Source organism: Lupinus angustifolius, chromosome LG11, assembly GCF_001865875.1.
Source record: "Lupinus angustifolius cultivar Tanjil chromosome LG11, LupAngTanjil_v1.0, whole genome shotgun sequence".
Classification (NCBI taxonomy): Eukaryota; Viridiplantae; Streptophyta; class Magnoliopsida; order Fabales; family Fabaceae; genus Lupinus; species Lupinus angustifolius.
In genome coordinates, this window is record NC_032019.1 from 32,587,098 (window position 1) to 32,600,245 (window position 13,148).

The 13,148-nt window shown below is 29.8% G+C and overlaps 2 protein-coding genes across 3 annotated transcripts; both read right to left on the minus strand.

Moving 5' to 3' along the window:
* On the minus strand, nt 1,100-5,118 carry LOC109359521 (aldose reductase-like). Its single transcript, XM_019604218.1, has 8 exons — nt 4,848-5,118; nt 3,726-3,776; nt 3,370-3,443; nt 3,162-3,249; nt 2,856-3,062; nt 2,273-2,344; nt 1,722-1,964; nt 1,100-1,288 (listed from the first exon to the last, which is right to left on the minus strand). The coding sequence occupies exons 1-8, from the start codon at nt 4,986-4,988 to the stop codon at nt 1,199-1,201; spliced, it is 966 nt and encodes a 321-aa protein (XP_019459763.1). The 5' UTR covers nt 4,989-5,118; the 3' UTR covers nt 1,100-1,198.
* LOC109359523 (patellin-6-like) lies at nt 7,926-11,438 on the minus strand. Of its 2 annotated transcripts, XM_019604222.1 has the most exons (6): nt 10,806-11,438; nt 10,286-10,574; nt 9,726-9,850; nt 9,385-9,526; nt 8,178-8,463; nt 7,927-8,114 (listed from the first exon to the last, which is right to left on the minus strand). In XM_019604222.1, exons 1-5 carry the CDS (start codon nt 11,264-11,266, stop codon nt 8,203-8,205), a joined length of 1,278 nt encoding a protein of 425 aa, XP_019459767.1. In that variant the 5' UTR covers nt 11,267-11,438; the 3' UTR covers nt 7,927-8,114; nt 8,178-8,202. The 2 variants fall into 2 exon arrangements, with proteins under 2 accessions (XP_019459766.1, XP_019459767.1); XM_019604221.1 differs by having other exon boundaries at nt 7,926-8,463.

Below are 13,148 nucleotides of genomic sequence, written 5' to 3' on the forward strand. Positions count from 1 at the left end.
GACGAGTTTTTTACACATACGTCATTATTTATCAAAAAAAATATGTCATTATTTACGTATTAATTCGATTTTTTTTAAAAACAATAATATGTGAATCATGATTGATAGATAATGCAACATTTGTATAAAAAAATGACATTATTAATACATATATATTAAATTATTCCTTTTATTTCACTTGTTGTGTCGGTTTGGCTTGGATTGAAGCTTTTCTTCTTATCTCATCTTTACTCACTATCAAATATTTTAATTAAATTGTTAATTAATTGATAGTCTCGATAATAACAATAACAAAAATAGGGTTGATAAAAACTTTTACTATAGACCAGTTGAGAAAAAGATAATATATTGCATAAAAATGTGAAATGTTTCAAAAAACAATACCAAAACTTTTTAGAATGTGTCTTATAATAATAATAAAATAAATTGTTTTTTAAAGATTTTTGTTAACCAATAAATGGACCCTAATCATAGTAACCCTACCAAATGATAATTAAATGTAGATTTGACATCATTCAAGAAAGTCAATTTTGGAGTAATTTTGTGATAATGAAACCAACTAAGAAAAGGATAATGCTGCAAAGACCAATGCACTCATTGAAATACAATAAAGTTATCTTTCAAAAAAAAAATGTATACACTAATAATATAAGAATTATATAAAATGTTAAGATTATATTCATTATTTATATTTAATTATCATTAATTCTATAAAAAAAGTAATATTTATAATATACTAATTGTATATAAATCTTGCTACTAATAATGCATATACTCTTTTGGTGCTGATTAAAGAAACCATAAAAATGTATTTCCACATTTGAATTCTTAAATTCACTAACAAAACCTTTCTTTGAATGAAGAAATGCCATAAAAATGTATTTCCACATTTGGGTAAATTAGAAATAAAAGGACCCCTTTGGAAATTCCAACACATGAAGAAGAGATAAGATGACATTGAATAAGCTTGTATCACCTTCATAATCAATTTATACAAAATATCATTGCTCAAAATACTGTTATGAAGAGTGCTAAAATCATAACATCATTGCCTCAATGCCTCTATTAAACACTGATCAAGGAACTAATAGAAAAAGCATCACCAACCAACCACCATATATTATGTAATGCTAAATTATATGTTTTGGAAAAAAAGAAAGAAAAAAAAACAAAGTTCCTTGATGCAAGTGTGAGCTAATTAATCTTCATTGTCCCAGATTTCTGCAGCACTTCTAAATGGCCCTGATTCCTTGTTCACAAAGAGATCTTCACCATCTAGAACTCTCCTCTACATGTTATCAATAACCAACCAAATATGCACATAGTTATAATGAGTTCAAGGTTCCAATTAAATAAGTTATATCAAATCCTAGAAGAAGAAGAAAAGGGTAATATTCATATACAAGCATTAAACAAAGAAACCAAATCCATGTAACACTAGTATTAATTTTTACTTCAAATAACCTTCAATAGCAAATATGTAATGCTACATAGACAGAAAAGGGATGACCTTGGCACAACCCTATGTCATGGAATCTTTTATTTATTTATTTATTAGTGATCATGAGATCACGAGTTCAAATCTTGGAAACAGTTTTTCTACTTGCAGGAATAGATTGCATACATTTACTATCTCTATACCCCTAAGTGGGAGCCACATGCTTATATCTCTAATATGTCAATTGATAAGTTCTAATGCCCAATAAATGCTATGTAACTACCTGATCTGGTATATTGCTAAGGTGTTTGAAATCTTGTTCTGGGATTTCCCAATTGAAAACACTGGCATTTTCTCTTATCCTATCTGGGTTGGTTGATTTGGGAATAACACTTGTTCCTCTTTGCATGGCCCACTTCACCAAAACCTGACCTGGAGTCTTGTTCAGCTTCTTTGCTATCCTATCAACCGTTTGATCATTGATTAAGTCTCTCCCACCATCGGATGAGCCCAGTGGAGAGTAAGCCTACATTACATGGTAGAATTTGTCAAACTAATTAATTAGTTTAACTAATTTATTATATAAGCAAAAGTTGTTCCAAAAATTTGATAATAATGATCTAAATAATAATTAACAAGATAAATAAAACTAATTAAATTATAAATAAGATAATGATCTATCAATCCAAATATATCTATTAAATATATCATAATTTCACATTCCAAAACATTAATGACTATTTTTCAGAAAGAAAAAAAAATCACAGAGACCATGAGCATGAGTAAAATATAAATTAAAATATAAATTAAAATATATATTATTGTGGAATTTACAGTGACATGGATTGCATTCTTCTTGCAAGCCTCAAGCATCTTATCATTTCTCCACCCAGGGTGCATCTCCATCTATAAATAAAATTTCATAAACATTAGTTAAGGAGAAACTAGTACTATATACCATTGTTCTATTAATTGGGATATTGTTCTTTCCAAGAAAACAAAAATTCAACAATTGTATAGACATGTTACATTACATGATCTATAGGAATACATAAAAACTTATGTACATATCACCTTAAATCATGTTACATCTATAGCCTATAGGCCCTCACACATCACATTACATGTTGCACACACAAGTTTATGCACATATCACATTACATCTCAGACCCTAAAATATTGGGAATGTGAGAGAGATAATAAAAATAATTCAGACCCTAAAATAATAACAAAATTTGTATCCTTAAATATTTTTAGTATCACTCATAATTTGGGCTCAATACTAAAGAGTATCTCAACCCCTTACATGTATATAATTGATCCCATCCAAATTGTTCTACCTAAAGTGGAAACAAGTATTTCTTATGGAAATTAATAATGAGCTAGGCATTCAATATTTATAGATATATAATTTGACCTGGCAAACAGAAGGCATTATTTGAGCAGTGGTAAGTAGCTTATCAAGCTTTTTAAGAGTGAAATTGCATATTCCAATGTCTTTAATAAGGTTTTCCTTAACAAGCTTCTCCATTTCTCTCCACACTCCTTCAATATCAAATTCTAATACATCTCCTTCTTTTGGAGGACGGTTGGCCCCATCCCTTAATCGAAATGGCCAATGAATCTGCATTTTTGGTCATCATGCATCAAATTACATGCACCATGCATGCAAAAATGTAGAGAAATAATCAAAGGTATATTTAAAGTATTGTAAGTTTGTTACCAAGTAAAGATCAAGGTAGTCAAGTTTGAGTTCTTGAAGGGTATTTTGAAGGGCAGGTCTAACCCTTTCAGGTGTCAAATCAGTGCACCTATAAATTTTAAAGTTTCATATATACATACAATATCATGAGTTAGATTCAAATGTTTGAAACAACATAATAATTAATGAAATGTAACATAATAAACCATAGAGATGGCATAAAAATGACCATAGCTTGGAGGTGACAAAGAGATCTTTTCTTTCAACTCCTGCTTGCATGGCAGATTGGAGTGCATGTCCAACCTATGAGAAGAGTAGATAGATAATTAGAAAATAGTATGTAGGGTAAAATGAGGAGCACATCTCCTGTCCCACAAAGAGTGTCACTCCATATGTCACAACTTATGATTGGTTGGAAAAAAAATATTTAAATTAAAATTTTAATAATTAATTATTTTTCTGATCAATCACAAATAATAACACATTAAGTGGTACACTATTGTGGGACAGCAGATGTCTATCCAGGTAAAATGGGTGGTTTGAAGTTTGAATATTAACATAAACTTTAAGGAAACACAATTATACTTCTTCTTGAACTCCATACTGAGAAGCAGTGTCTATGTGCCTGTAACCTGCCTGCAACCAAAGATTATATCATGTAAGACTCACTTCCAATGTTTTAATAAATTGGAATCACATTTGGCTCAATTGTGGAAAATTACTACAAAATGAGTCTAAGTATGTAAATAGCATGGACTAATGAAAAGAAAGTAATTGCTATGATGTGCAAAATATATTCAACACTTTAGTAGTGTAGTGTTTTATCTTCTGGACGTGAGTTTAGTAGGTGGGTTTTTTAGAGTGCCTTATTTCTTCTTTTTAGATTATCTATATACTTTAACACAAAATAGCACGGACAAATAAGTTTTCACACTAACGTAATGCATGAGTTCTATATATATATATATATAATCTATTATTTATATTTAAATCTTCGTAAAAGAATAATTCAAATAAATGATGGAATGATTATGTATAAATCTTTACACCAACGATATGTATACATTACACTCTTTAAATTGTTTTTATTGGAATTTAAATTAGGTTTATAGCTCTATATACGTGTACATATATTTTTTTCAAATAGAGACATGTATTTAGTGACACTCTACACATCTTTATCATTTTTATGGGAAATCATAAACTAAAAATGTATGCAAGTGTATCTAAAAATTTAGATATTTATAATTGGATCAGGTTGTTCTATCCACTTGTCATATGTCCATCTGAACTTTTTTGGAAAAAATTCATATAAAGGGTACAAAAGAATGCAATTATATTTTTTTTCACATTAACATGTACTTAAATGAGGAGATTATTTGTACATGATTGTTCATTCTAACAAATAATACTATTTGGGGTAATATTTCTGCCTTATTTATATATATATATATATATTTGGAAATTGAGTTGTTTCCACTCAATGTATTTTTTAGTTGATACATATTTAAACTTCCCAATTATTTAACTTCTAAAATAAACATAAAACTTTCATTTTTGTACAAAAACTTTATTCATCAATGAATAATGATCTCCCCCTATGCTCAAAAATCAAAATTGAATCCAATGCTTCTAAGAAAAGCCTATATAATAAAGTGAAGTTTGTTATAAACAAAAAATGAAGCAAATAGATGAATGAAGAATAACCTGAACAATTGCAGTGAATACAGAATTGATGGCTTGTGAACCAGATTTCCATGTACCCAATCCAACAGCTGGTATTGCATGACCACTCAACAGGTCAAATGATTGTGTCTTTGGTTCATGTGGCTTAACTGCTTGTGCCATCTTTCACTCTTTTTCCTAAGATCGATGATGTTTGTTTCTTTATAGCATCTTATTATATCAATGACCATTTCTTGTTACACGAACATATAGGAACCTAGTCACATGCATTGGCTATTTGCATGAGTGACACGTTCATGGTTCTTTCTAGCTTTGCGTAACTTCATACCCTACCTTTTAACACGTTTGTTTTGAATGGGAATGGACCCAAATACAAAATATGGATTTATACTAATGTGGTAGTGTTAGTTGACATTAGGGCCGGAAACGAGACGAACCGAGTTAAACCAGAGTTCAACTTGGTTAAGCTCGATAATGATTAGTTTGGCTCGAAACTCGACTCAAGTTCGATACGAGTTATTATTTTAGCTCGAGTTCGACTTAGTTACAGTTTGCGAATTATAATATATGTAATATATTCATATTAATATAAAATGTATACTTATATAATAATTAAAATGTTTTTAAAATATGTATATATATATATATATATATATATATATAAATAATGTATGTTGATAATAAACTTAAAAATTAGTTTAATATATATATCGAGCTAGCTCATGAACCAAACGAGTAATTATATCAAATTCAAGTTTGACTCGTTTATTTAACGAGCTCAATTTCCAGGTCAAGTTCAGCTCATTTAGTTCATGAACCAAGTTTATCGAGCTAAATAATAAATCGAGTTTCGAACGAATACCATGTTGGTTTGGTTCATTGTCAGCCCTAGTTGAAATCATCCTGTTAACAAAAGACCATGCATGATATGGTTCATTATATTATTTAGCAAACTCATGTGTATGTGAATTATCTATGCAAGTAAAATTTGAGGCCATTTCTTATAACATTTGTCACCTATTTCTTATCGCTTTATTTATTAAAACTCTCTCCGATAGTTATTCTCTTAGTATTTTAGTTTAAGATGATGCTAAATTATAATTGAGTTTTCGGGTTGTGGGTTCAATAATGAGATCAAAGTCTACAATTCAGTTAAATATTGTACATCTAAACTCATACTTGAAAGGGGATTATTGAGTATGAATTTAGTTAAATGATAACATTGCCAAAAGAAAATTAACATATTTTTCATAATTATTCACCAAGTCAGAAATAATTGCGAGTCTAATCTTTTAACTAATAGATAAAGATAGAACTAGTATTTTCTTCGACTATCCAAATTTAAAATCTAACATTCTCCCTTAAAACTTTGTTTCCCCATTCTAAACAATTTCTTCAATTTCATGAATAGTTTTACCAAGTCCCTTTATTAAAATGTTTGCTACTTGATTTTCTTAAGTGCATTATTCAACCACAATTTCTTGATCTTATGATGATGATTAATGTCAATGTGTTTGTTTTCTCCATGAAAGAAAGAATTTCTAATTTGCTGAAGTATATTACAATTGATTACAAGCTTTCCAATTTATAATACTTGCAAGTTAAGTTAGATGACAAACATGTATTTTAATAAAATGATATCTTTACTCATTAACATAATTAAACCATTATCTAAATATAATAAAATAACTTTTTTAATTAATAAATAAAAATAAAACATTTTTCTAGGAGTTTCCAAATTGAAAATATGGTATATCCATGAAGAAATAGTAAATGGTTGATTGAGATGTACCAAAAAAAAATGGTTGATTGAGGAAAGAGGGTGAGAATAGAGACATCACCAAATAAAGATTTGACTTCCTGAACAAGTTACCAATTACAACCCGTGAACTCTGCTACCCTTTACATCATTTCACTCTCTCTCTCTGCATGGACCATATATCACATCAAATCCTTCAGAGACATCTCATGTTTATACCCCATACAATTTCTCTTTCCACTTTCAATAATTAAATTTAAAATTTAGGTACCGTGAATATAATTTTTTTTATAATGTCAGCATATTATTTATTGTTAGTTTATATAACTTTATTTGAGAGCTAATATTGATTAAGATATAAATAATGAATGATTTATTGATAGTGTAGAAACACTTATACTATCAGTATGTATATTAAATCTTAATTCAAATGGGATATGGCTTATAGCATTTTAAGATAGTATTTACGGCTTTATGTGTCATTTAATTAGGAAAGAAATTAGAAAAATATAAAATAATATTTTATATTATTTGATTTTGATGCAAGTAATTTAAAGTTTAAGCATGTTTTATACCTACAAAAGTAACCGGAGTTGATCTCTAAGACTGTAACTAAGGACTACAGCTTGTATTTTTAACGATAAGCAGTTTTTTCCTCTAAAAGTTCTATAATTAAAATTTTCTACCAGATATATTTATTAAACCCCCTATAAGCGAGGTGACACCTTATTCCTATACAAACTATTTAAATGCTATTAAATATTAGCTTAAAAGAAAAAGAGAATGATGTGATCAAAAGAAGTGGCTATGATGAAACCTTCTTGTGGCCAAGTAAAATGAGTGGCTATAGTGTAACCTCTTTTGTAGCCAATGAGAAGAAGAGGTTGTGGTGAAGCATCTTTGTTTTTGGCCATAGGATCCTCAAGGCTTTGGCTATAAATAGGAATGCTCCAAGCCATTGTAAGACACACCAATATTCTAGCCTTAGTGCATATTCTCTCTTCTTCTCTTGTTCTAATATTGTGAGGAATATTTTAATGTTTAAGATATACTTGAGTGAGAGTGATATTTGGTGTACTTGGGTTTTGAGAAGTGAGTGAAACACTTGAGTGAACTTGTAATTCTCTTTTATCATAGTGATAATATCATTGCTCTTCAACCGTGGACGTAGGCAAATTGCTGAACTACGTTAATTTCTCGGTGTTCATTTTATCTATTATATTTTTTCCATGTGTCTTCCGCATCAAATGCGATATCCTAACTTTGTACACATTATACAACAATATTTACCAACACCCAAATGGACAATGATGTATCAGATCAGTGTTGTATTTAATTTGTACAAAATAAGCATTTCTCATTAGGCAAAAAAGCTAATTGCTTTCTCTTGTATACCAAAGTAATGTAGTAACACCAATTTTCACACTACACCAATACTCAACTAAAAACCTCTTTTAAGTAAAGTTTTAACAAAGTTCAAGTTAGAAGAAATTAACATAACAAACAAAACATCAAATAACTCCTCCAACCTCAAGCACCGATACCGATATAATATCGAATGTGATACATATCTGATATATCGATACACCTATTCTTGATTTGAGGCTTAATTACATCTTAGACAGTGCTACATTTTCTGACAACATAACGATAAGCAGCAACTTTTTTCTTCCTAGAGGCAATGTTGTCTACAGATAATACCAATTTGCCTGCTTCTTTTGATGTGAATGAGTTATGAATTGCTTCTTCTGAAGCTCCAATTTTCCTTGGCTTCTCAATAGCTATGATGTAGCTATGTTGTGCACTTGGAACAAATTCTGCACTGTACTCTAAGTCCCACCCTCCTACAACAATGTCCCATGTGATAGTTGCACCACCCTAGCCACCCATAAAGCAAATAATTCATAGGAAGGAATATTGTACAAAATCAAGAAACATTAGATGTTCATGCATAATTGTTCTAGGGTCATCCAATGCACGAGGCTCCCACTTAATGGATTCTGAAAGGATAGATATATGCAACCTTACCTCAAAACAGATCAGGAAGCTGTTTCCAAGATTTGAACATGTGACTTCATGGTCACTGAGCAACAATCTTATTGTTGTGTGAAGCTCACCCTCTATGCATAATTATTATAGTTAATTAAAAAAATTATCTTATTTTATGATAATTAATTATGTAAATAGCCCTTTAGAGATAGAGTTTCACATGATTGAATGTAAATATATAGTTAAATGTTAGCATTTTGGGTTTCAAAATGAATTTGTATAGGTTCAAAACATGAAGGCTTGGAAGATAAGCATGTGGGGAATACTTCCTAGGAGATGGTTCCATGCTTTAATTCAATGCTCCCTTGATGTTCTTGTAAAGAATTATGTTGGTTTCTTATTAACATAATCTTTTTCTATAGAAATACTTTTTTATGTGATTAAGCTAATGTACCTGACTTGTGTGTTAAATTTCATAGAAGAAATTGTGTTCTATGTCCCAAAACATGAATTTTTGGCTTAGCTCAAGATTGGACTTGGAAATTCATAATCATGATTAATAATATAATTACCTTTCCACCTACACCAAAGTGATGGCACATTTTTCTCATCTTTTACATTACACTAATAAGCAACTACATAGCTAGGTACTTCAGATCTTCATGTTTTACTAGGTCAAAAGTTTGATTCCAAGGAAGAACATTTGTTGGAACGACAATTACACACTCAAAAAGATTAGTTCTTTATCCGTAGGTGAGAGGATAAAAATCATGACAATCTTTTGAGTATATTTATGTGGAAAATACTTACCTCAATCCCTTCTATTTGTATGTTGACCTTCTCTCCTCCTTTAACTGTGAACTCAGAAGCAGGCTTTGGGGGACCATTCTGCAAATCATTGGGCCTACTCAGTCCTCCATACCTAACAGGAATATCCTCAGGCCTTATAAATCTGAACAAAACACAACAAAAATGAGGAAACACAATTTCAATTTAAACTAATGATAAAATTCAAAACAAAAATAAAAAATGGATAAAGAAGTTCAGTGCCAGAAATCTTTTTATGGATAGAAATTTAGAGAATAAGAACCCCAAATCAAAATTATACATAATAGTTTATTTATTCATAAAAATGGGACCATTATACTTACTTGTAGAGTGTCTCTGCAGCATTTCCTTCTTTAGAGATCACAAACTTGCTCTTAGTTCTTTGGGTCAAAAATGGACTAAACATTGAATATAACATGCTGAAGTACCATGGCACATTGATGAAAATCTGAAAGCAACAATAAAATGAGAAAGAAAAAAACAGTAAGATTTCTGTCACATAATATTACATTAATAACAAACAGACATCTAACCAAACCCAAATTCTCAAACCATGTTTTTTTTCTAACCAACATTTGTAATTTTTAAGGAACAAGTTAAAATTTTCATTTTAGGGGACTAAATATTTTACCCTTTACTCAACAACAAAATTACAGTATAAACAATGTGTATGTGTTGGTCTAATAGTGTACGATCTCGTTGAATCTTACGATGACCAAAAAGTAAAGAATTCAATTACCATGAGCGACACTAGTTGGGAGGCACACTCACACATCCTAAAAAAATTATTCCTTACCCAATTTTTGTATCAAAAAAGGGTGATAGATACACTTGATAATACCAAACAAAAAAGAACAAAAAAAATTACAGATCAATAAGTTACCTTACGAGCCACCATTTCTGGATAATTGTCTTGAAACAAAGAGAGAATGTGATTAGAAGCAACCCTTAGCTCTCTCTTTGGCATGTCCTTAAGGTCAGTGACCTGAATAAGAGCATTAACACCACCAGGCTTAAAATGAAGAAGCTTAATACCTCTTTCAAGAACTTGAACCCTCCACCTCAAAAACTTCTTCAGCTTCTCTTCATCACCAAAAATCTTCTCATACATCTCTTTCTCTCTAAACACACCATATGCATTGTAACACACTGGGTGCCCCTCTCTATCATACCTATAGAAAAAAAATCACATTCTTGAAGAAATATATATATATATATATATATGTGAAGTGACTGAAGTGAGACTAATTATTATCGTGAGAAATGAAAACAATTAATATAAATCATTTCATCTTATTTGAACGGACAAGATTAAGAAAAATGATAATGTGATTAATAATTGACTTTTAATCTTAACCATATGGTTGTATGACCCAGATTTATTATTCAAAAATTTACCATACCCTTGCATATAAGCTACAACCCCTTCAAGGTCATTGAACTCAACTAACTCTTCATCAACAACATTGTCAGCACCAAATTCTCTTCTCCAAGTTAAGCACTTTAGAAGCATGTTGAGTGCATCAACAACTTTGAAATCCCTTGCTCTTAGGAACTTCAAGAGCAACACATTAGCTCTATCATCATATTCATTGCCACCAAGCAAAGGAACACCAAAAATAGAAGCATTATTGGCTTCTTCACAAGTTGAAAGCTTGTCTTTGAGCTCTTGAAGTGCTTTCTTCTCTGAAGACTTGAGGTTCGAAACAAAGTAAGTGTCTTCTTTGAAGGTGGTGGCTTCCATAAGAGTGGTGATAATGCTCTTCCTGAAAGACTTAGGTGCTACTGAAGGAGATGTTGAAGTGTCCATTAATGGTGATGTTGAATGAAGGTTTTGAGGGAAACCCAGATGGAATTTGTCCATGATAATGGTGAATGAAGGTTTATTTGAAGATGGGGTTGTTGATTTTATGAAAAAGCACAGTTTTTTTTTGTTGGAGTTGTTCTTGTGTTTCTTCTCTATGTATCAATACTCAATAGGATGTGAGAGAGAGTGAAAAAAGAAAGAAAGAAATAAAGAATAGAAGAAATGGAAAGAGGAGGATTATAAATAGAAGTGTTATTAGAATGGACAAAGATTATTTCTCCTCAACAATTTTTGTTTTTAATTTTTTTTCACATATAAGAATATGTGATTAGTTTTGTATTCAAATGTTTACATGTGGAAAAGATATATGATTTTAATATCATCACTCATATTCTCTTTTCTCACTCCCACTTAACATTTGAATGGTTGGGTCATGAATAGTAACAAGGTCATACTCATGAACAGGTTAATATATGTTATATTAAAAGAGTATATCACTTTCATGTGCCACTTATTCTAACCAATTAAAAAAAAAGTAATATATGAATTGATACACTCTTTTTTTTGTCGGAGATATGTTCCACTTATTAACTCTATTATCATTATAAAGAGGAGTGTTATTTGATGAGGTAGGGGGAAGTAATCTTTCAAATTATTATTAGTTGAAAAGTAAGGTTGTGTCATTTAGGATTTTTCAAAGCTGAAATAATATTTTTTACAACTCAATCGCTGACACCACTGGTAAAGGTTCATTTTTTAAAACAAATTTGGAAATTGGAAGTATGTTTGAACTTTGAACAACAACATTTCTTTAAAAACTAAAATAAATCATGTTTGATCAATTTTTAAATGATGCAATTTTTTATTCCTTACTTGGAAGTTGTATTGCGTTAAGACTAAATCTTAATGAAACATTTTAAAATTTTAGATAAATATAACAGTAATGATGAATAATTACTCAATAAGTTGTTGTATTGTAGTGGTTAACATACCTTTTTAATGTGAGAATTTTATGAAAAAATGGATAATTCAAAAGAGAATAAAGTATTTATTTCTACTAGGAGATAAATTATTTCCTTCCGTCATTAAAATCATAACATGTGTCATATTTTTATAGTTTTTAGAAATATATTTATAGAAAATGATTAAACAAAATACATGTCATATTTTACTGTGGCTTGAGGAGATAACTTATCTTATTATATGAAGAAATACTTTATTCTTAATTCAAAAAGTAAGGATCAAACTACCAACTTAAATATATTTTTCAGAATAAAGTATTTCTGTTGTAAGGAAATAATTTATCTCCTTAAACCAATTAAATAATGACATGTGGTTCTTAACTCACTTAAATATTTGACACACGTCTCTTCTATTTTATCCTCATATCTACTATTTCTATATTTAATGCAATGGTTGTTATTACAAAAATAGATATCACAACTGACACTTGGATTTGTAAGGGGCATATTTGTAATAACAAATTTTATGTGTTTTAAAAAATTAAAAACGAAATGGTTTATAGTATATGATTGAAATATATATAGTATTATTCTTATACCTTTAGTTTTGGTGGGGATAATTTAGGCATTTCAAAATAATATATACAATAAAATAAGGTTGTGTGGAGAGTCATTTATTGTTAATAAGTAATATTGATTTTAAAGACATTTCAACTTCTCTCTCACACTATGTACTCTTTCTCTTTCAATACTTATTTTCTCTCTTTCATCTTCTTTATTCCAATATACGGTTATCATTGTTAATACATTTTTTCTCTCTTTCTTTTTCTCCTATCACTTTTCAAAAATTACTTCATCCTCTCCGAGTGACTCACTTGGCCAACTTCATACTGTCTTCTTCTCTTTCACAGTAAGTACTTCTTTGTCTCACTTACTTCAAAAATATATTTTTCTTTCAAATGAATTTTTGTTTTTGT